The sequence below is a fragment of the Monodelphis domestica genome, chromosome 8 (genome assembly GCF_027887165.1).
Source record: "Monodelphis domestica isolate mMonDom1 chromosome 8, mMonDom1.pri, whole genome shotgun sequence".
Lineage (NCBI taxonomy): Eukaryota > Metazoa > Chordata > Mammalia > Didelphimorphia > Didelphidae > Monodelphis > Monodelphis domestica.
The window spans coordinates 229209605-229233259 of NC_077234.1; the positions used below are offsets into that span (position 1 = coordinate 229209605).

At 36.6% G+C, this 23655-nt stretch overlaps 1 protein-coding gene and 2 long non-coding RNA genes across 8 annotated transcripts in view; 2 read left to right on the forward strand and 1 right to left on the reverse strand.

The window, feature by feature from the left end:
• Positions 1-4185: 4185 nt before the first annotated feature.
• The window catches only part of MID1 (midline 1), a 453084-nt gene continuing 433614 nt past the window's right edge, over positions 4186-23655 (reverse strand). For all 6 annotated transcript variants that reach the window (XM_007500937.3, XM_056808078.1, XM_056808079.1 and 3 more), the window contains exons 8-10: positions 17683-17844; positions 11111-11318; positions 4186-7744 (exon numbers count right to left, since the gene is read on the reverse strand). In XM_007500937.3, coding sequence (XP_007500999.1) covers positions 7396-7744; positions 11111-11318; positions 17683-17844 — 719 coding nt within the window. In that variant the 3' untranslated portion in view covers positions 4186-7395. The remainder of the gene's footprint in view (positions 7745-11110; positions 11319-17682; positions 17845-23655) is intronic.
• Positions 8309-10230, forward strand: LOC103094257 (uncharacterized). The gene is made up of 3 exons (XR_471143.3): positions 8309-8404; positions 9249-9288; positions 9859-10230. It is a non-coding gene; the product is annotated as an uncharacterized LOC103094257 (long non-coding RNA).
• Positions 10761-20758, forward strand: LOC130455907 (uncharacterized). The gene is made up of 3 exons (XR_008914176.1): positions 10761-10921; positions 17902-17963; positions 20574-20758. It is a non-coding gene; the product is annotated as an uncharacterized LOC130455907 (long non-coding RNA).

A 23655-nucleotide genomic window follows, 5' to 3' on the forward strand; every position in this document is an offset into this window, starting at 1 on the left:
ATGTATATTTTTTCTGGATTTTATTTTTCCCTGGTTTAAATATATATGTATATATCACCATTTCATTTAGAAGATGCGTAACCTTTGTTTCTCCAGAAACCTGTTCAATTCAATATTTTCCCTTCATTGTATTTACCTTTCTTTTAGATTTATCTGAAAGAGGTATATTGAAGTCTCTTACCCCTATTTGTGTTATCATCTATGTCTTCTTAAAGCTTAGATAATGTTTATTTTATGAATTTGGATGCTAAGGCATCATATTTATTACTGATGTTGGTTTGTCTATGTTTCCTTTCAGCATAATGCAGTTTTCTTATTTGTTCCCTTTAATTTTCTGCATGTTTTTGCTTGTCTGATACCATGAAGGAAACTCCTGTTTTTTTTTTAAATTTATTTGATGCATTGTAAAAATTTATAATGTCCCCTCAATTTTATTTTATGCATGTCTTTGTTTTTAAGTATGTTTCTGATAAGCAAACTATTACTAGGTTTTGTTTTCTTATTGAATCTGTCACTCTCTTTTTTTATTAGATTATTTCATCTATTCACATTTAAATTTATGAGAGGTAGGATTAAATTTCTTTATTTGCCACTAATGTTGTTTTTTTTTAAATCCAAATTAGTATTTTTCCTCTTCTTCCATTATAAAATTTATATGTCTTTTCAGTTATTTTAGCTTATTTAGACCCTATTCCCACGGGCTTACTTCTCACTGTCAATCTGCCTCCCCTTGTTTGTTGTCCTATTCCCCAGTTTTGAAGATTATGTTAGTTCTTTTTTCCTCTTTTTTTTAAACCCATACCTTCTGTGTTAGAATTGATACTTCTGAGGAACAGACATTGCTATGGTAGAATGAAGATTAGGACGCTTGATAAGAAACAAATATGAATACTGAAGTCCAAAAGTGTACGGGCATGTGTTGAAGTAGATAGAAAGCCCATTTTGTGCTATGAGATAGCACCAATGAAATAGTTTTTTAAACTCTTCAGGAGAAAACAAAAGCTTCCATTAGAAGACATACACGTTTTGTTACTACCTTGTTAAATTATACATACTTCCTGTGTATTCTTGCCCTAGCTCCACTCTCGGTATGACTCGATCTCTGTCTCTTTCTCTCTGTTTACATATATGTATACATACATACACATATAGTTTTACTTAAAAATCAAACCATATGCAATAGTTCACAAGTTCTTATTTGGGCCTCTTCTTTGCATATTTAAATGTTAATGTTTGTTTGATGAAAATAATTTCATAAGAAAAAGTGATAGAAAGGGAAATCAGGGGATGATGACAATAAGGATTTAGATAAGCAGAGCTACTCTGGTAGAGTCGGACCTGGGAAGGATTTTGGTAGCCTCAAAAGCCCTCCCCCATCATTTACAGACAAGGAAAGTATAGCCCAGAGAGGCTGGCTATACTTTCGGTCTTCAAAATCAGAATTGCTTCACAATCCAGGGAGCCATCACATTTTAGTTGGTTAAAATAAAAAAACAAATAATGAACTTGATCTGTTAAGTAACTTTATAAGTAGAACATTTTAAAATAATTTCCATATCCTCCATTTAGAACATACAGAACAAAAACAAAGGAGGGAGGGAATGGCAGATGGCTGATCAAAATGAACATGTGTAACATTACACTTGCGTGCTTAATAGAACCCTTCTATATACAAAAAAAGTGTATCAAAAGCAAAAATCTATTGCATATGTGAAATAAATTTATTCGATGTGGATAGACTAAAGGTGATATAGGTTTAAAATCTATCATGCATTGGTAAGTTTAAAAAAGCAGGAGAGACCATAATCATATCAGATGTCACTGAATTCAAGTTGGAAAGCAAAAGGGAATGAGTTGGGAAATATAAAGAGTGGGTGTGATCTAGTGATGGTTCCTCCTTTTCTTTCCTACTATGTCTCAAAGGAGCAGAAGCTTCTGGACCTGGAAAGGATATGCAATATACAAGTAGGGCCCGTATTGTTGGGACCTTAGTTGGTGGTAAGATTTGCTTCAGTCATAAGCAGTATGAGGAAGTTTTTGGAGATTGAGAAGACTTTTACTCTTGGGTCTGTTCCATTTCAAAATCCTTTGGTACTTCATTTTGGAAGATTAATTCAGTCCTGTATCTTCAGAGAGAGCCCATCCATGCACATTGTGATTATACAATTGTGATATATACAAACAAGTTTCATTGATTGTGTGGAATATGTGGTCCAAAGTACTTCTCAAACAGAAAATAGGCCCTACCTTAATTTGGGTAAACTGTATTTGTAAAGGTAATGCTGGACTCTAGAATCAGGAATTACTGAGTTCAAATTCTCCCTGAGACACTAGCTTTATTACCCCTGACCAAGTCACTTAACCACTACCTGCCTCAGTTTCCTCATCTATGAATGGAGATAATAATTACCTCTGTCTTCCAGAGATGTGGTGAAAATGAGATAATTTTTATAAATTTCTTTGCAAACCCCCTAACTCTCCAATTACCCATACCCATTATTATTATTATTATTATTATTATTATTATTATTATTATTTTAAAACCCTTACCTTCCATCTTGGAATCAATAATGTGTATTGGTTCAGGCTGGAAGAACAGGGTTAGATTTGTCCAGGGTCATACACACTAGGGAAGTATCTGAGGCCAGATTTGAACACAGGATCTCTCATCTCTAGGCCTAGCTATCAATCCACTGAGTTACTTACTACCCCCCACATTATTATTTTTCTGTTTAATCTGTGATTGGGTCTAACATAGCCTGAACAAGGTACTTGTTCAAAGCTAAGTAATGCACGAAAAATTTAGCTCCATATGTTCTTGGCATCCTTGAGAGATTTCACTTGCAATTTTTGCTCCTGTGGCAAGTGGTAAGGGTGGCTGATCTGGTCTGAGAGCAGAAGGAAGAACAACTTTGGATACCTTAGGGTAGTGATGGTTAAACTTTTAGAGACCAAGTGCCTCAACTGTACCCTCATACTGCCCCACAGGGGAGGAAGTGCTCCCATTGTGCTGCTGGGCAGAGGCATGGGGGAAGTGAGGAATGTCTTCAGGCACAGTGTCCAGGGGGAAGGGAACAGCCCACTCAGGCACGTGCCATAGGTTTGCCAACATGGTCTTACGGTTTCTGCACTCCTGAAGGAAGCCACTAATAAGGTAAAGGATGATAATGGTAGTGTGTGGTGTGTAGAGTGCCTTGAGAAGAGGCTGTTACATTCACTGTGGAGGATAGGGAAAGAAGCTAGGGTTGGTATCGTCCATGCCCTCCAAATTTTCTAGTGCCCATTGGTAAGGAAGTGAGGCCCAGATTGATATTGCAGCTATAGGTGGAGACAGGCAATGGGAAACTTGACTGTAGGGGTGGTAATTAGAGGCATTAGTGGCCTCTAAAATTTATGTGGTCATGTCCTGCTTAGAGCTCTGCTATTCAGATAATATTAATAATAGCTAACATTTATATGGGCAGCTAGATAGGTCAGTGGGTAGAACACCTGGTTTGGCATCAGGAAGATCCAAGTTCAAATTAACTGGAAAAGGAAATGGCAAACCTCTCTTTACCAAGAAAACTCCAAATATTAGACGCTAAGGCCTAAAGTGAGTTGTCCAAATCACACAAGCTAGAAATTGTCTGGGACAAGATTTAAACTGAGGTCTTCTGTGGTCCACATCTAATACTGTAGTCACTACACCAAGATGCACTTTAATGTGGTAGTAGATAGAGTAGCAAATCTTCATCTAGAAAATAGAGGTATCTCCTGGGCTGTTTTGAGGTTCAAATAAAGTACTTAGCACAGTACCTGGCACACTGAAAAGTTCATTGTCGTCTAGTCCTGTCCAGCTCCCATGGATAAAAGTCATTCCTGGCTAAGATACCCAAGTGGTTTGCCATTTCCTTCTCCAGCTCATTTTATAGATGAGGAAACAGAGGCAAACAGGGCTCAGTGACTTACCCAGGGTCCCACAGCTGCTAGTAAGTGTGAGGCCAGATTTGAATTCAGGAAGACTCCTTCCTCTTCCTGACTCCAGGTCCAGCACGCTACCCACCTTTCATTAATGAGATTTGTACTTGATTCCCCTGACTCCACATTCAATGCTCTTATTATTATGTTAAATTCATGCAGGTTTTATTTTCTAAATTTTATTCTTCAAAGGAATTTTAAAATATGCAGGAAGCACAAGAACCAAAGTTTTAAAATGATGCTTTTATTGTATTGAATGAAATCCTGTAAAATAAACCGACCTTTGTTTAAGAAAAAAAAAATAGAGCATGTAAATAACTTTTCCTTTCTTCCATCATTGCCCTCTCAGCTAATTCATACATAAACAAGTTGTAAGGGAAAGGCCAAATACTGAAATTTTCAACAACAAATCCATACTTATGTGTGCATATACACGTGTGTCTGTGTCTATACATGCACACATATAGGCACATACATATATACACCGAGAATGTATTGGATTAAAAGCTCATTTAAGCAACATGGCTTGACTATGAAGTTCAAAGAGCAACACCATAATGAGACTTGGAGATAGCGTGTCTTTTTCTCTTTCCCAGCTGAAACCATTGTCAATACTTGTAGTTGATGTCTCTATTGGAGGTGACTTTTTTTAAAGGGACCAGAGCCCCCCCCTCCCCCCAAATAGATATCATCAGGTTTTCATTCGAACCCAATTGGATTCTGTTGTATGGTACCACCAGTCTTTCATCTGCACTTCTAGCTTTATTTCCCTATTCATCCACCAGGGAGAAGCGCATGTTGCAGTCACCTTCGCTCTTGGGACTGTGTCATTTCTGCTTCATTGGTGTTACTTGTCTTGGACCCGCCTTCCTTTTTCCCATGTCTCTTCATTGATATTATTTCCCTGTGATTTGAGGACTGTCCAGGCTGTGGTTCAGTCATCTCAACAAAGCACACTGCTCTGTACTGTAGCATGTTTATAGAATAGGCCTTTTTTGGCTTTCAAAAAAAATCCTGGTGGAATTTCTTTCTATATTTTATAGTCATTAAAAGAAACATGGTAGCAATAGAGTAGATACATGTTTTTCCTTTAAGTATATCAACTCTGAAATTGTTGCTGACTCATTTCTTGGCCACAAGGTTTCCATGATGGAAACATTGGTGTTTCCATGACCAACTTGTACTCAACCTCTCTTATTATACAAAAATAGCCAGAACATACTAAAAACTGCTAAAGTAGAGATTTAAACAGATTTTTTTAATGTTGGAAAACAACTCTCTGTATGGAAACATCATTATTCTTTAGAATTGGCATCATAAGGCAAACTAGAAAGCTTATCATAGTACCAGAATACTGAGCATTTAGAAACTCAGAAGCTGAGCTGGAGGCCCTTTTATTTTGAGCCTTTTGGTGAACAAAGTGCATCAAAATATCCTTTAATATTGAATTCCCAAAGCAACATTAAAAATTACAGAGGCGACCTTTCAATTTATTCAGTGAAAGAAAATTCACATTGTTTATTATGAGGAAAAAAAACCCTTATTATTTTTTCTTCAGAAAACAGTCTGTTAAAAGTCATTATTTTCCATTATCTAGTAAAATAATCCTTTAGGTATAAATCTTATAGTAAATATATAGAACCTTTTTGTTAAGAAAAGGAGAGGGTGTGCCAGTAATAGAGACAGAAGAAGATGAAATGACATAGCCTTGTGAGCCTGATTCAAAAACAAATAGATTCAAATGGGCATCTTGCCTTCATGAAGCAAATACAACTGGCTGATTTTGGTTCAGTAAAATAATTGATCAGTTCAGTGGAAAAAGAAACTATTAAAATCTGAACTTCTTGGTCAGTTCTGGAGAAAATATTAGCCAGGAATCTGGAGTAGACACAACGTGCATCTCAGAGACAGGAGAAATTTAAAGAGGTCATCTCCCTTTTTTCAGAGAAGGACTGAATCTAAGTGATGCCAGTGTTGGATCTCTCTCCTATTTTAGAGGAACTTGAGAGAAGATTAAGTGACTCATTCCAGAGTGTCAAAAACAAACAACAATAATGATGGGGTTGGTCATTTTACACCAAGTGTGTGAGTAACAAGCTTGATTTCTTTCTTTTCAAATTATACGGCAGCTCCTAAGAATAATGAGCTTTTAGTTTTTTTATTTCATTTATAAGAGAGGGGTGGTGTCATAAAGCCCACTTCTACCATACTTTGGGGTATGTGTTAGAGTGGATAGTACCTTATATAACCATTATCATCATCATAATTTCCTAATGTATCCTTTGGGTGCACTTCACTGTACTTGATGTTTCGAATCCGCATTATGTACTCACATCTCTCAAAGTCAAAAGCTGTCCAAATTGCTATTTCCATTTGCTATAGAATGTGTTCATTTTCTTTTCTCAAGAGACTAAGAAAGCACTATAAAATGTGAGGGGAAATGCTTTATGGACCCATGGTAAGCCATTAAAACTCAAGATGAGAAAGATTTCATTGTAATATTTATAGAAAATGAAAATGCAATTCTTGATCTAACTCAAATTACTCTTGATTTTATGTAGCTGGTATGGTTTTGAGACTGCTCTTCTAAGGCCTAATATAATAATCTGCTCACCCAGAATTCCCCAAAAAGAAAAATTCCCAAAATGGCATTCTTTTTGAGAGAAATTGTAGGCAGGAAGGGGATGGATGGCATGTCTGGGGAGTTTCAAAAACAATTGCTTCCACTTGGATGCAAATCTATTGACAATTCATTATGACAAATTGAGACACTTAGAATTAGCCATCTAATTCCATTACCACTAGTGCCTTGGCCTTTTAGTTCACAGTTAAAACATTGTAATTTCCCCTCCTTAGAAATGGAAATGTGCTACCCATTTAAAAAAGCATAGCAAGAAGGACCTCCATCTTCTTTTTTTACTTCTTAACTTGGCTCTAGAGTATTTTTACTTTTAGTTGCACATTCTTATATGCAATGTTGAGATGACAGGACCTTGCATGGGGTGAGTATGTATTTTTATAGAGCGAGAAGGTGGATAAAAACTTACAAAACTTTTTTTTCTTTTGAGCCCATGCACTGTGATGAAATAAGTGTGTAAAGAGCTGGTAAATGTTAGTAAATGGGCCCTCTTAATGTGCAAAACCAAATAATTCCTAAGAGTTGTAATCCAGATCATGTTTCTTTTATAAATAATCTATAAATCTTCCCGTAAATACAAAAAATGTTCCAAGAAATTATTAAAGCCATTTCCTGCACTTTAATACAAAACACACAGTTAAAGTAGAGGGAGACTCATTTCCAGCCCCGTCTCAGCCAATTTATGGACAATTTTTACGGCACACAGTTGAAGAGACTATGGCAGGCTCTTGTATACTGCACGTTCGCCGTCAATCTTCTGAATTTTCTGTATTATATCTGGTCCATCCAAGTTTCAAAAATCAAGGTAGCTGCTCAAGGCAGTCCAAGTGATCTGGGATGGGAAGGCCTGTTATAATTGTCAAACATTTGTTCCACACAGTGAAGGTAGGGCACACTGGCTGTGCAAATGTAATGTCAAAGGTATAAAGGTGAAGGGAGTTCAAAGCATCATAAAAGGCAATGGAGCCATTATCATAGTCTAGCAAAATGCCTACACGTCGGAGGTGGGGTGCTGGTTCGATGGGAATTTCCTTGCTATTATGTCTCACCACCCAATTATTATTACAGCGGCAGAGTACCCAAGAAGCAGAATTCTTCCCAATCCATTCATGCTTTGGGGCTGACTTATAAGCAAGACCAATTGCATACCTGTGGAAATAAAAATGAAAGTCAAGGGTACAGGTCACACTGGGTCTTGGAAATAAAAACTAACCTATATTCTACCAGTTCAGAGGCACATAGAGGTGACCTTCAGTGGTTCATGAGCTTAAATTAAATTAAAATCCATCAAGGTATTTATTTAACTGATAATTTCACATTTTCTTCTATTCCCAACCATCTGATAAGGAGAAGGTCACTGGAACATTCAAAATCTTGTTTTCAAGTCACATACCATAGCAAATTTTTTAAACCGTATATGATATAATTATCCTTTATTCCTCCCCTCCCCTCCAAGGAGAAATGGAAGGAACTAAGCCTTTCCTTTGTTTTTTTTTAAAGAAAATGACAAAGTACAAGCTAGACAATGATCACAATTCATATTTTTTAAATATTCAGAATATTTTCCATGATGTGGGGAATTATGCCCCCATCCAAAGCCTCTTCCTTAGATATCCTGAATCCTTAATCTAATTACTTTCCTCTGGGATTTATGTTGATAATTCTTATGACCTTCTGTAGAACTGAGACTAAGCAAAACTCATTGCTTTGATTCAGAGCTTCTATTCAAAAGTGAACAAATTAGATGATGGTCATGGTGGAATCAAGATCAGTTGCACAAATTGGCTGCTGGGACCTTCTCAAGCAGAGGTAAGCAAAGAACGCCCAGAATTTCCAAAATGTCACTGTTTCTAAGGTTTAAAAAAATATGCCATAGAAACCTCACCACTTCTAATTAATAAGTATGCACAATTAAATAACAAAACACTGGAGCTCTAATTAAAAATAATATCGACTGAGGAAAGATATGAAATAAAATCTCTCAGATTTTCTCTGCATTTAAGCTGGTTGTATTTCCTGTTCAAAAATAGTTCATTATTTGCAAATGACTTGAGTTCCTGTGTTTTTCCTATTACATACTTAATTACAGATACAAATACAGATGTATAGATAGATGTAGAATGAGATAGACAAGACAGTTGCGAGATAGACAAGAATTGCACAGGATGAGAAGGGTTACAAATTGCATTGGTGGAAGAAGTATACACTTACCTATAATGTATGTATCTATTTGCTCAATCAATCAATAAGCAGCTCCTAAGTATTCCTCAATATATAAATGATCATTAACTACATTGGAACTCTTTTATTAAAAATATACTGACCCTTGGATCTCACCAAATATTCACATTGGTCTATGGTTAAGGTCAGTCCTTGGTTTCGCTAATGCTATTTTACAAATGGGAAAACTTAGGCACACAGAGGTTCACAGAGTGAATCAGAGCTGAAACTACACTTTCTGACTTTCCAACCTGCTGATCTTTCCATGAAACCACCCTCCAAGTTCATTAGCACTACTCCATAAAACACCCAACAACCATTAACGCCAGTTAGCTTTTGTAGCAAAATAACTAAGTTTATAGTCCATTAACCAAAGGAATTGAGTGTTATTAAATTATCATTAATCTTGAAATCTATGTACATATTTTCACAGTGCTTCCAAGGGAGAGGAAGAATGGTAACGACCCATTAAGGTATGCACCAAAACACCAAGAAGTCAAAAAGTCCCCAAGTTACATTCCTCAGAGCAATGCTAACATGCCCCATTGCACATATCATAAAATTACATGTGTATTTACAAGCTTAAGGAGCAGTACTTGGGAAGATCTAAGGTGCCATTCCTCAATCCACATTCCAAGCAAAGTATTCATGCAAATTGGATTTTAGTGGTGGTCTCCTTATTCTCTCTTCCTTCAGCTGTCTCTAAATAACTGCACAGGGTGAATTTTCAGAAATTAAAGTTAAATTAGGTCTTTGAGATATTACTTTAAATTTTTAGCATTTTTTGCATATATTATTTTTATATCTGGTGGATATTTCAAGGATGACTGAGTTATGTTTGTAGTACTCTAGCATTTTTGATTGGTGGAATTCTCCTAATAATAAATTGAAATGTGATCATAAATGATTATTAATGAAACTTGGGTGGCTTAGATATCAGATTCTATCTTAGAATAACAAAGCACATTCATGAGACTTATTTAATTCTCTCCTTTTTTTGCATCTGCCATTAATCCTATCTTAATGCTTTTAATATGGCCTAGAATGTTTGTGAAAATGAATGGCAGTCTACTACATGGCTCAGCGATGCAGAAGCCCCTCTTTTCCAATGTCAAGTAAAATGTTGGGAATGAGAATGTTTCAAACAATTGAAAGGTAAGATGGCACTCCCTACTAGATATCACAACCATTATTCGGGAGTGTGGGAATCAAATTCAGGGAAAGGAGATACTTGACACTCACATTCTCAAAGCCAGGTGCTTCTGTGGCTTCAGTTGCTTAGATGCAGTTGGGACCTTGGATATGTTTTATTATTTTCCTGCTCTCAATATAGTTGCTTTTCAGAGAAAAACACGTTTTATAATTGATGCATGTGCATGTAAATAAATGTACATATCTATAAAGATGTTAGTCATCTACAATTAATAGGGCATTTATGTTTGAGTTTTGTTTTTTCTTCCACTGGTGGTGATATATTTAGGCTAAGGATAGCCACTCCTTTTATCCCTTACAGCTTTCTGAATAGTATTCTCCTGTAATTAACTGAGGTAACTAGCCTGTGTTGCTTTGAAGATAACAACAACATCCTTTTCCTTAGTTTCTTTTGTGACTCATGGGCACAAGACAGATAGATAAGAGTTAGGAGTATTGCTTGTGACTATGTGATAGGCTTTACTCTGTGCAAAGCTAACTGATAGAGATTGACTATGACTTCCAACAGAAGAATGGGCAACCATGTCCTAGATGTTTTAGAAAGTTTTGTACCTGAAGGCTGGTAGTTACTTCAGATAATCTTTCAGTGTTCCTTACAGTTTTCTGACTAGCATTAAAGACATAGATGCTATTCAAGACTAATGCAAAAAGTTCCCTTTCTAGCATGAAAGAGAATTTTGCAAGCTGTGTCTAGGAAGGGGAATCCAGAATGTGAAACTGGATTATGATCTTATTGATATAGGTACTTTGATGATTGAAACATATTCATGTTTGTCTATCTGTAATTTCTTCCTTCCACCAAATGTGTCAGAGTATGGCCTCCTCATATTCTCTTGATGTCACATAGATACCAACAGAACAAGCAAGATGTCCATGGGCAGGGCAATCCGTACTGTAAGTACTTCTCAAAAACAAAATAATGGTTACGCTTTATTTTTTAAGTTCTTATTATGAAAGAGATATAGTCATTAAGGAAATATCATTATAAGATGTTTGTTTTGAGCCTGGGTTCAGTTTTCTACCAAAAAGCATTTGTAAGATTATCCATTGGTAACTACAGTGCAATGTAAATATGAGGCTTACCATGTACTTCCACTTATGACCACTTCCCAGTAATGGCGGCCACTGTCAATGAACACATTGCCTGCTACGCCATAGCTCCCTTGGCTGGTGAAGCGCTCAGGTGTGTGACTCTTTTTGGATGATGTTTCATCGCGTTCTACAGTCAAGTTGTCATGGGACACCTTTAGTTTCCGGTGGGCAGATTTGGGGTCCAATTTAAATGGCTGGCCTAGAAAGACATTTATGGAAAAAAAGAAAGGGGAAAAATCCATTTATTTTGAAGAGCCTCATCACATATTCTAAGAACTAGGCCAGTTAACCTATTCTAATCATATCTTCTATGCTTTTTCCTTCTGTTCACTTTGTATAATATAAAGTATCAAAATTAAGGAATCTTACTGTCATCACTGGTGAAGTTATTTTAATAATTGTGAAAAAAACAGAAAATAAAGTCATAGAGCATACTTCTAAAAGCTGTGAGTATGGAACCAGAATCCTCAGGAGGAAGGGAAATCCCTATGGTAAAAGGGGTGGGGCAGAAGAATGGTGAGACACCGAGGAGGTAATGATAGAGGGGATTTCTCAAGGGAGAGGGGCTAAAGATAATCAGAGTATTACAAAGCATTCTCAATAGCATTGTTATACAAATGTCCAATATGTCACAGAATTTGCTAATTGGAAGGTCACTGAAGATCAGTGAACAAGAGAATGACATGATCATATCTATATTTTATGAATATAACTTTCACAAATGACTTTGAAACATTAAGAACCAGTGGAATGCTGAAAATGTTCATCAACCAACTCCCTAGAAAAATGTACCTGACACACTTTAAAATTTACCCTACATTTTCTGAAATCTAAATAATTAACAAAATAATAAATCTTGTCCTAGTGTATGGTTGTCAATTTGTGAGGTGTAAATGCTCAAGTCTAAGAGTGAACAACTGGCTCTTGGGCAAAGGTTCAAGCAGGCTCTATTGCAACTCTTCTGATTCTGATTGATGCAATAGCCAAATGCTCTTCTGGAAGACTTGTGATGAAGCATGTTACCTACTTCCTGAAAGGTAATCGATTCAATGCAAACTGAGAAATATCTATTTTACACAGAGAGCCAATGCAGACATGTTTTTCTTATTATTCATACTTGTTTCAAGGGTTTTATTTTTCTTTTCTCCAATGGAGGGAGGATGTGAAGGAGAGAAAAATACTTTTCTTGTTAAGTGAAAAATCAAATTAAAACAGTTTTGAAGAGCAAAATAACTTTGACAGCTGTTTGGAGCATGGATCAGAGAGGGGAAAGACAAAGTGCACTTATCACAGTTTCCAATTCGTCTTATTATGGGGAAATTTGAATGCAAGGTAATATGAAAACAATTTACTTTTCAGAAATTCTCTTAATAGCCAACATTTCTAAAATGTTATCATAGCATTCCATAAGATAGATACTTGCATTAAAGTCTTTTCTGATCAATAATAAGATGATTCTTTCTATAGGTCAACATGAAGAAAGAGAAGGAAAAGATTAAATTCACCATTGATAGTCTCTTTGCTAATTTTAGAATACTTGCTGCATATATTCAGATTATATACATTTTAATAGGATCCAAGCCAATAAGTAAGCAAATGGACTAATATTATGGATTTAATTATATATATATTTATATATATATACATATCTTTATATATGTATATATATGTAATGCTAATTTAGTTTGTTTTGGATGAAGTATTAACACAACAATCTTAGGACAGCCATAAACCTTCATTACTTTATCCTGAAAAGTGGTGTAAAAGCTTTTCTCATCTGGGTTTTTCTCCTCCAGGCTTTAATCATGTCTGCCCATTTTATTATCCATATTTACATTTAAATGAGTTGGGCATTGTTAAAAACCTTCCTGGGCAGAGGCACAATTGAACGTTTTCAATAAGTCCTGTTTTTGCTGATTCCATCTCTTGTGATAGCTATTGTTATTATTATGACAATTCAATATTACCTTGGAAGATTGCCTGTACCACATTAGCTATCAGGCAGTTACGTACAGGAAATGAGTTACAACCTTGTCCAAAATAAAAACATTGCAGAGATTTGTTGCCATTGGCAGGTATCTTCTCCTTGGTTAGAGCTCATAGACAATAACCAGGCTCGACGAAGCTATGGCAATACCTACTCCTTTATCAATCTGGGGAGAGTTCTAGATCCCAGTAACATACCTTCATTCCAAAATGTAGCCACCATAGGGGTGCAACTATGATACCACCAACAGTCTTTTCTTTTAAACTCCCTTTCCATGTCAAAAAAAAGCTTCCTAGAGAACTTTTGTGAAAAAGCCAGGCTTGTCATATGGAAAAACTCTCAGGGACATTGTGAACTTGAGCATGGTGTTTAAATTATGCTGTGCCTAGCTATACACTAGCCTGGACAAACAAAAACAAAAAACAAATCAGAGAATTTTGTAAATATAGCTGTAGAAAACTGTGAAAAGTGAAACTCGTGTTGTTACTCCTCTCCCAAAACAGATTTAGAACTGGAAGAAATCTTCATAGTATTTAGTTCTTATTTTATTAGTGAGGTCAAGCAAGAAGGAAATTATAGAACCTGGATTTGAACCCAGCTCCTCAGAGTCCAAATCCAGCACTCTTTCTACTGTAACATAAGGGAATCAACATTATTTGGGTGGGAACACTAGGATATTTTCTATTATACGGATCCATCATGATACAGAAATACATAATTGAAAATAAGTTTATCACTTCTTTCTGAGGTAGCTGATTCTACTTGGAACATATTGTGAAGTTTTTTCAGCTATTGAGTTAAATTCTGCCTCTCTTTAATTCCAATTAATCACTCATATGTTCCTGCCCTTTGATTTCAAGCTCAATTAAATCTTTTCTTTTTCTCCTTTGGTAGCTTGGTGGCTCTTGGCTTCCATAGGGCTCACCATATTAGTGTCACAGACTTAGTGAGAAAACCCAATGGGCTTTAGCCGTGCTAGAGATCAAAATTCCTGAATTCAAGGAATCCTTAGTCTTAGCCTCCCTAGGATCAGGGATTATAGGTGTGTGTGAGCCTTTGCATCTAGATCAGCTCTCTTTCACACGGCACAGTGCCCAGTTGTCTTACCTTTCTAATGACCTCATTTATATTGTTGCCATTTTTTCAAGGTCCTTTCTAAAAGAGAGTTAAGCATTAAATTGCTCTTTATGCTTTCGAGATGAAGGATTCAAGTCTTATCTCTGCCATATACTGCCAATGTAAGCAACTCTGTAGGAACATAAGTTGCAAAAAAAAAATGCTAAATGGAGGGAGTTTTAAAATGACAGGTCTGTTTTATTGTGTGCTGCCTATAGTGCAAAGCTCCCAAGACCTACAGAGAATACTAAGAAGTTACTACCAAATAGAATCCTATTTGTACTCCAAGACATGTCTATTTTTAAATGACATAAAAGTGGAAAAGAATTTCAAACCAAAAAAATTGAAAACCAAATTGGTTTTGTTAATTTGCCTCGTCTAGGTTTGTTTTCATGTTTGTGCTCTTCCTAACTAGCTAACTGACAGGTGTGGCCATGAAAACCTGCTTTGCCTTTGCTTTAAAAACTAATTTGAGATATCCTATTGACCTAATTTGAGAGCTGTATGAATAATAACAATATCTAAAATGACAACTAATAACACTGAATAATAACTAATTCAAGACTTCCTTTAGAGACAATAATATTTAATAACTAATATGGGAGCTCTATGAGTAAGAATAATATATTCAACAAAGAACAATTATTTTATCTATCTGTGCAACATTATGAAAGAATAATTGCCTATTCAAAAGTTATTTCTTCTCAATTCCTCCAAAAGACAAGAGGAATGAGAAAAAACATTTATTAAAACAAAAGGATTTATGTCAGAGATTCAGGTCATTTACATCAGAAATTCTTCGCAGGTTATCCTTTAAGATCCTAAATGTATTGATTCAGATTATGCAATGACATGGTGGAAACTGAAGTATTATTACGGCTAGTTACAAAAATTTAAGATCTCAGATATCTGAAAGGACACCCTCAGGTGACTGAATTTATTACACACCAGAAGCTGAAAAATCCATGTATTTTCAATTTGTGTATATATATATTTTTTTCCGTGACAAGTCAATTTTATTCAAAATTTAAATATTCTCCGAAGGGACACAGCTTTCCCAATAAAGTTCTTGTGGAGTTCTGCTGAGCCAAGTGGAATCAGAGGAAGGGGGTAGGCAAGGACATGGTGGTAAGTGCAGGTGCCCCTCACGAGTGCTCTTCAGCCAGTTTTTCAGCTTTTGTCATGGCTTCTTCAATGGGTTCTATCATATAGAAGGCCTGCTCTGGGAGATGGTCGTACTGGCCTGCCAAGATCTGTTGGAATCCCTTAATGGTTTCTTTCAGGGGGACCGTCTTTCCCATATGTCCTGTGAATACCTCAGCAACCTGGAAGGGCTGCAACAAGAAATGCTGGATTTTCTGGGCACGAGACACTGTCAACTTGTCTTCCTCAGACAACTCATCCATATCGAGGATAGCAAGGATATCCTAGAGGGACTTGTAGTCCTGGAGGATCTTCTGCATGCCTCAGGCAACATCATAGTGCTCGTTACCAACAATGTTGGGATCCATGATTCAGGAAGTGAAATCCAGAGGATCCACTGCAGGGTAAATGCCCAGCTCTGCAATAACCTGGAACAGCGCTGTAATAGCATTCAAGTGGGCAAAGGTGGTGGCAGGAGCAGGGTCAGTCAAGTCATCAGCAGGCACGTAGATGGCTTGCAGAGAGGTGATAGAGCCCTTCTTGGTTGTGGTAATTCTTTCCTGCATGGTACCCATATCAGTGGCCAAGGTAGCCCACCTTTAGAGAGTTGCCTAGATCTCTCAGGCGTTAAGTGATTTGCCAATATATTTTGCGAATAGGTAAAGGAGATGGGACTGATAAGCACAAACCCCCAAATATCATTGAGAATTTAGTAAATTACTTGTACTGGAACTAGAGCACCATTTGCTGCCCACAATCACCTCCGTAATACATATAAAACCACAGTGTTTCAGTAGACATCAGTGTACTACATACAATGTCCAAACTACATGGGCTGAAAAGCTTTGAAAAAAGAAAAGTAAAAGAAAAAATCATGCAGGAATAGGACAAGGTACATATATGTGTCTGGTCCATTAGTGGAATTGTTTAACAGATATTTCTTATGAGTCTACATAAGATGAGGTTGGGGGCAGCTGGGCAGCTCAGTGGATTGAGAGCCAGGTCTACAGACAGGAGGTCTTGGGTTCAAATCTGACCTCAGACACTTCCTAGTTGTGTGACCCTGGGCACATCACTTGACCCCTATTGCCCAGCCTTTACCACTCTTCTGCCTTGGAGCCAATACACAGTATTGAGGTAAGGTTTAAAAAAAAAAGATGAGTTTATCTTCTAATATATTTAATTTTAAAAAATTTCATTCACTTTGTAATAAGCTACAGAACATTATACAAAATAACAGAAAAATAAGTCATTTGTTGTCTATTTTATCTGAATTCTCAACCAAAAACAAAATGAATGAGAAAGTGATACCACTACTGAATATCTGTGTAACACTTTCTAGCTTTCAAAGTACTTTTTCTATACATTAATCTTCCAAACAATCCTGTAAGACAGGCATCTAAATCTACTATATGACCTGCTAGGCTTTTTTGTTATGTGGTAATTCAGTTATGTCTCTTTGTGATAGCCATGGACTATAGCTATCTATGAGGTTCTCTTGGCAAAGATACTAGAGTGGTCTGCTATTTCCTTTGGTGGATCCAATGAATCTTTTGTCATGCAATCAGAGGTTAAGAGCCTCACCCAGGGTCACACAGTTAGCAAAGTGTCTGATGGATTTGAATGCAGGTGACCTGACACCAGCCTTAGTGCTCTACCCACTGAGCCACAGGTACCTTTGTGCTAGCTTTAGAGTAAAAAAGATCCAGTTCAAGTCCTAATTCTCGTGCATATTGAGTATGTCACTAAACATCTAAGTTTCCCCTAGATATGTTAAAGATGATTCTGATTTCATTACGCAATGGTGAAGGTCTATAAAATGAAAGCTCTTCATCTGGATGAGTTTACAAGTCTACACCAAAACAACAAATCTTTATAGAGTAGGAAAAGTTTTCCCCCCATCTTATGGATGAGGAAATTGAGATTCAGGGAGGTTAGTTAAATCACTTGATGAGAGTGTCATATAGCTAGTAAGTTTCAGAACCAGGATTTGAATCCAGGGCATTTAAAATTCAAAATCCAGTGCTTCATCTGGATTACCACAGTGCCTAAGCTAAGAAACAGGGAGGAGAAAAAAAAAAACTATACCAGGAAAAAAATGTCTAGGACCTGGACAGGTGAAAGGATTTGAACAGATAGCTGAGACAAAATAAAGGGCTCCTGTGGAAGGGATCATTAACTTGATATTCTGCTTTGAATTTCTTGCCTTTCAAATGTCAAGCATCACCGAGACTCGGGGAAGGAAAAGAAGGGGCACCGACAGTAGAAAGGAGAGAGGGTGGGAGAAGACAACAGGGCTGGGTTTCATGTCACTCACTGTTTGTCTTCAATTTGCCGGGCTCACTGTTCCGACTGCCAGCCTGATTAATGGCTTTGACAATGAAGATGTACTTGGTGCCGCTCTGGAGCCCATGAACTGTGTAGTGGTTTTGTTTGATGTTAGGGACAATCATCCAGCTGTCGGCGGAGTTACACAAACCTGCAATTTCAACCAAACACATTTTGTCATGACTTTCTTTTTTTTTCCCCACCAAAGGCGGCACTTTAGAACTCAAGGAGCAGCATTCAAGAGCTCCATAATTGGAAATAAATTGAAAGGTAAGAATCTGTAAGGTATTGCTTTCTTTTGTTAACTCCTCTAAACCACAGTCAATAGAAAAGTGGCTCACCAGTGCTTTTTAAGTAATTTTACCTGTTTCCTGCTGACCAAAATAACTATTCAGCTCCGAAAGCCTTATCCCACCCTCTCTTCCACCGAAGAGCGAAAACTTACAAACTCCACATGAAGCTTTTCTTGTTTATCAAGAAGAAGCCTGTGTCTTACATGGAGTAGGTACTGAATAAATATTTAATTTGATTCCTTCCTAACAGTTTCGTGTTCTAGGAAATTTCTTTTTTTTTTCCGTTTTAGAAGATTTCATTATATGATTATAAGCTTCAGTTAGTATTGCCAGGAGCAGTGGGGAGAAATCCTGCTATCCAATTCCCCAAGTATTTATTGAGCAGCCTCTTCTGTAAATAGAGTGGAGAATATCAAAGAAGACGGAGTCCTCAGGCAACTGCTTTTCTACTGCCCATCCTATCTTCCCTCTAGGTCAAATGTTCTGAACATCTTGGTTATTTGGTGAAGCCTCTGGATCCCTCCCTGCAGGAATGTTTTCTAATGCAAAAAATTTACACAGGATAACAAAAGAAATCAGTTATATCCTTTTATTAAAATATTAGAGAAACATGTTTATGGACTCTAGGTTTAGCAATCCGGAAGGGCAGGGATTCCATTCATTGACTGAGGAAAATACCTGAGAAGACTGGTTAGTTTAGCAATGCCACCAGCAAAAGGAAACCTGAAGCCCAGGCTTGATCTTTGAAAAGTGTCAATAAACAGGGAGCTTTTAAGGAGCTCTATCTTTGGATCTATTGGCCTCCAAAGTAAAACAGGGCCTCAGGTATGGCAGGATGTGGGCTAGAAGGCAGGCAGATTTATGATTATGGGAGTATGGGCAAGCCTGTCTTTGTACTTCTCAAAACTGGCGGATACTGGTATCCTTCAGTATCTTCAGTGACAGAGCCTACCTGCTCCCTTCCCTTATCTGTCACCACTCCAACAAAATCTTCCTTTTATCCCTGGTGACTGAGGCCAATTTGAGGTCTGGTTCTCTCCCTTTTTTTGAGCTGGATAGGAATGTACACTTCTTGGGAACTTCTTTTTCATTGAAAGTGTTCTTTGTTGGGATGCTATGCTTTTGTTGGTGGTGGTGGTAAAACATATTTAATTGTGAAAAATATTTATTTCTACAAAAGAAAACTTCTGAGTTAAAAAGGACAATGATATTCCTTAGTAACCTGGAGTAATCAGTTAAATAAGAAAAATAAGGTAAGGATGAGGTGTATTTCTAATGACGGTATTCTGGTCATTTCCTCGTGCTTTAAGACAGTGATCTAACCCCCCCTCCCCAACACCTGTACACTAGCACAGTTCTTGGCACAGAGTAGGCAATTAATAAACATTATTTTCATTGATTCAATATGAACAATTTTTCCATCTGCCCTACTTCCAAATCTCACTTTTGTAGGATTTCATATACAGGGTGAGAGTAATGCCCTGCACATTATTGTAATGTAATCCTACAATGCAATTAATCTGGACAGTTATGAGAAGATAAAGAAATCTGGAAAGACCTTTATGAAATAATGCCAAAAGAAAGAACCAATAGAATGAATTACACACTACCCAGTCACATAAGGAAAAAGTGAATGAGGATGACGAAGGATCTTGAAAAGGACTTAGTAACACCCAAGAGGTATTAGTAAATTTTACACATTTAAAGTAATTTACGTGCAAATAATTACTAAGCAAGTATAGCTTATACTGATGTTTTACACTAAAATTTTAATAAAATAATTTATTACAAGTTATGGCCAAATGCTAAATATCCTTTTGCTTGATCTGTATTACTTAAGAGATTTGAAAGTGGGAAAGAAGAGTGAAGCAGCAGCTGAATACCCAGTTTCTCTCTGTCTGTTTGTCTCCCTCTCTATTCTCCATATCTCTTGTATATAAAAGTCTCCAAAGCAAGCCCCTCCCTGAAAAATCTAGCTGGACCTCCATAAAATGGCTAGCAAACTGGAGCAATTTTCTCCCCTGCTTTTCAAACTAAATTTCTTTTAACATATCTTTCTTGAATGGGAATGGAATGAACTCAGTTCTCTAGATTTGTGAACTCAATGGCTAATTTTATTTCTTTACTTATTTATTTTTATTAGAATATTCTCATACATTGCAACTCCTCAACACGATGGTAATCTTTAAGCATTATACAGATCTTTTGGCAATAAGCCTTTTCAAGGATCCATTGATCATAGGTTGGTCATTGAATGACAGTTAGATAGTTAGATAGTTAATGTTCAGCCTGAGACTGATACATTCCAGGCCAGTAGTCCTGTTCTCCTCTAGCATAGCCTTGGAAGGTCTATCTTCATGTTTGTTCCACAATGAAGCATCAAAGGAAGTGGGAAAAGAAAAAATGAAAAATTTACATCTCATCAAAGAGGGAAAATTCTGATTTTGAACCATGGGGTCTGAAGTTCATTTAACTTACTTTGGGGATTTAATAAGTATACAATAACAACATTAATGCAGAAATTTTAACAAAATATTTCCAATTGTCCAGTATCAGATCACCGAAATGCACTGCTATTATTCAACAGGATCAAGTAATCATGATGACAACAATCACAAAATGGAATAAAGACAACAAAAGAATAAAAAACGAGACTCTTCTTACCTGCTGTTCTGTTTTTATAATTTTACTGTTTAGTTTCATGTGTGGAAATAAAACTGCTAATGTGGGCTAGGCAAGTGAATGTAAAAATGTTTCAATAAACTTTATATCACTGAACAACCCCAAAGCTCAGGTTTAATTTAGTGGTGGGAATGCTTTCAGGGACATTATAACACAGATGTCTGAAATTGCTTCAGACTGGAACTTGGCATGCAATCCAAGGTCTTAGCCCAGCAATGATTTAATTTTTTTAATCTTTTCAAAATAAAAAAGGGAGGTCAGCTGTCTTCATTACTTAGAAAAGTTCACTAAATTTTCAGAAAATGCTACAATAACAGAAAGGTTTATGGAAGGCCAAAAAATGGAATGGCTTGGGTAAATTTATATTTGGATAATGTGCTTTAATTCCCACCAGTAACTATCAATCTTTAGACTCAATTCTATAATATGATGGTCAAGATAGTAGGTGAGTGGAAGGAAAGATACATTTCCCATTTTCTACTTTTGGAATTCAGAGGAAGTGGGAGAAGAAAACATGGAGAATGTTATTATTATTATTATTATTATTTTGCTATTCTTGATACTGGGCCAGAACTATTTAATGTCCTGCACCTGGTGCCTCATTTCTCTAGCTTCTTCCTAAATGCCCAAGTTCAGATATCCCACTGGGTAGTGGAAGGAAGGAAGGTGACATTTTACATCTTATTTCTAAAAAAACATTGACAAATCCTTTCCAAAGATGGTAACTTTTCTTTTCTCCAAACCAATTTGCAAAGGCAAGTGACCTTCCAACATTCAAATTCTCTGACATAATCCAAAGTGTTGAAGAATATTGATGGAACTTGCAAGATAATTAGTTCATAATGAAACTTAATTGCCTTTTCTCAATCATATATTTTTCTGTCTCCGAGCATATAAGATCAGGAAGCAAGGAACATTTTTCTCAATACTATGGCTCGTTACAAGATTTTAATTACATTTGGGATTTCAGACCCGGTATTCAAGCCAGCCATCTTGCTATAAAACCTTATATGACACAGCCAATGTGGAAACCCCTTGGAGAAGCTGTAAACCAACTGCTAACCTCCTTTTCCCTCTTTGTAAAGATGTGATAGATTTGCACATTTCTTCTTCTCTCTAAAAATAACATTATGTTTAATGACCTTTTATGAACTTCTTTTAATTACATGGATTAAATACAGATTAAACTCATATGAAGACCTAGTGATGATTTGGCTTTTTGATTTTTATGTTTCTAGTCAAATAGGAAGCCATTAGAAATAAGTATCATTTTTAGAATATGTAAAACATTAAAAATACAAATTTTTTTGAGACAGGCTGAGAAAGGTGAAGGGACCTATCCTCAGTTATGCTGACATTTATAACATTTAGCAATTTTAGAGCATTTTAAGGTTTGTAAATGCCTTTACCCAGATCATCTCACAGCCACTCTGGGAGGTTTTTATCCCCGTTTTAAACTGAGCTCAAATGATTTTTCCAGGGCCACACAGTTCACTGTCTGAGGCAGGATTTAAACTCATGTTTTCTAGTCTGTATCCTCTGCAGGACCTGGCTGCCTCTGTAAAAGAATGGGAACCAAACAGACCTCCTGATGACAGCTCTAAGTCAAATGTCCATTTTTGATGCTACTCACAGTCTTTCCTTTGACATTTCTTTGGTGTGGAGAACTATTGTCCTCACCTGTTTCTGTTTTTGAATTGAATTTATACAATTACTATACTAATATATTGGTAATACAATAATTGGATACAACTGGTCCGTTCATTCATATATCTTAGACAGACACTGCATGTGATCAATAGAGTTGAGAATTGAAAAGAAGGGAGGCAGTGAGGTGGCTCAGTGGATTGAGAACCAAGCCTAGAGATGAAGAGATCCTGTGTTCAGACATTTCCTAGCTGCGTGACCCTGGGCAAGTCACTTGACCCTCATTTCCTAGCCTGTACCACTTTTCTTCCTTGGAACCAATACATAGTATTGATTCTAAGATGGAAAGTAAGGATTTTTAAAAAAATAAAAAATTTTTTTAAAAGAGTTGAATAGAAGGAAGAGCCTGATTTGCACTTGGGAATTTCTACAATGCTTTTCACTAAACTTAAGGCTTTTGCCCCAAATCCATCTTTTTTCTTTTTTAATGTGAATACTCTTCTTGTAATATGCAATAATTGTAAATCACACAATACCACAGTCACCAAGGGATCAAAATTGTTAGTCACACAAAGGGCAATGGAAAAGTGCATAAGCAGGATGCAGCATATTTTCAACAAACTGAGCACAAAGTTTTATAAAATAATCATTCAAGGGAAAGGAAGTAAGCTAGCCATGAAGTAGAAACTAGGCAAAAAGGATACGGATAGGTATGGTGCACTGGCACCTACATGATATCATCAATGGATTTTGAGGGAAGCCTCTAATGTGGTGAATGGACATCTTGTGAAGAATGTACAAGTCAAGATGGAAGAAGATAAGAGGATATGAGTGGGTGGTGACATGTACCATTGGAAGGTGTTCCCACATTGATGAAATCATGGTTTTAATTGAAGTAATGAACTATATGGTAAAGGTCAGGCTAGAGGCTCTCAAAGGCCATTCCAGGTGAATAATCCTATGAAATTTGAACCAAGCAGCCTTTAATCAAAATGGAACCCAAACACTCTCACTCTCTCTTTCCCACACACACACACACTCTCTCACCCTTACATTCCATTTTAGAATAAATATTTTGTATTGGTGCAGAATAGTAAAGATTAGACAATGGGAGTTAAAAATGCCTCACCCAGGGAAGTGTTTGAGGTCACATTTGAACCCAGTACCTGCCATTTCTAGACCAGGCTTTCAATCCACTGAGCCACCTAGCTGCCCCTTCTGCATCTTTTAATTTAAAAGAACAATGAACATTAGCATTGCCTATTATTTTAAGCTCCGCAATTGACAAGAACCTTTTTTTATAACTGTGTTGGCTTTTAATTTTAGCTCATTCTGTGAAT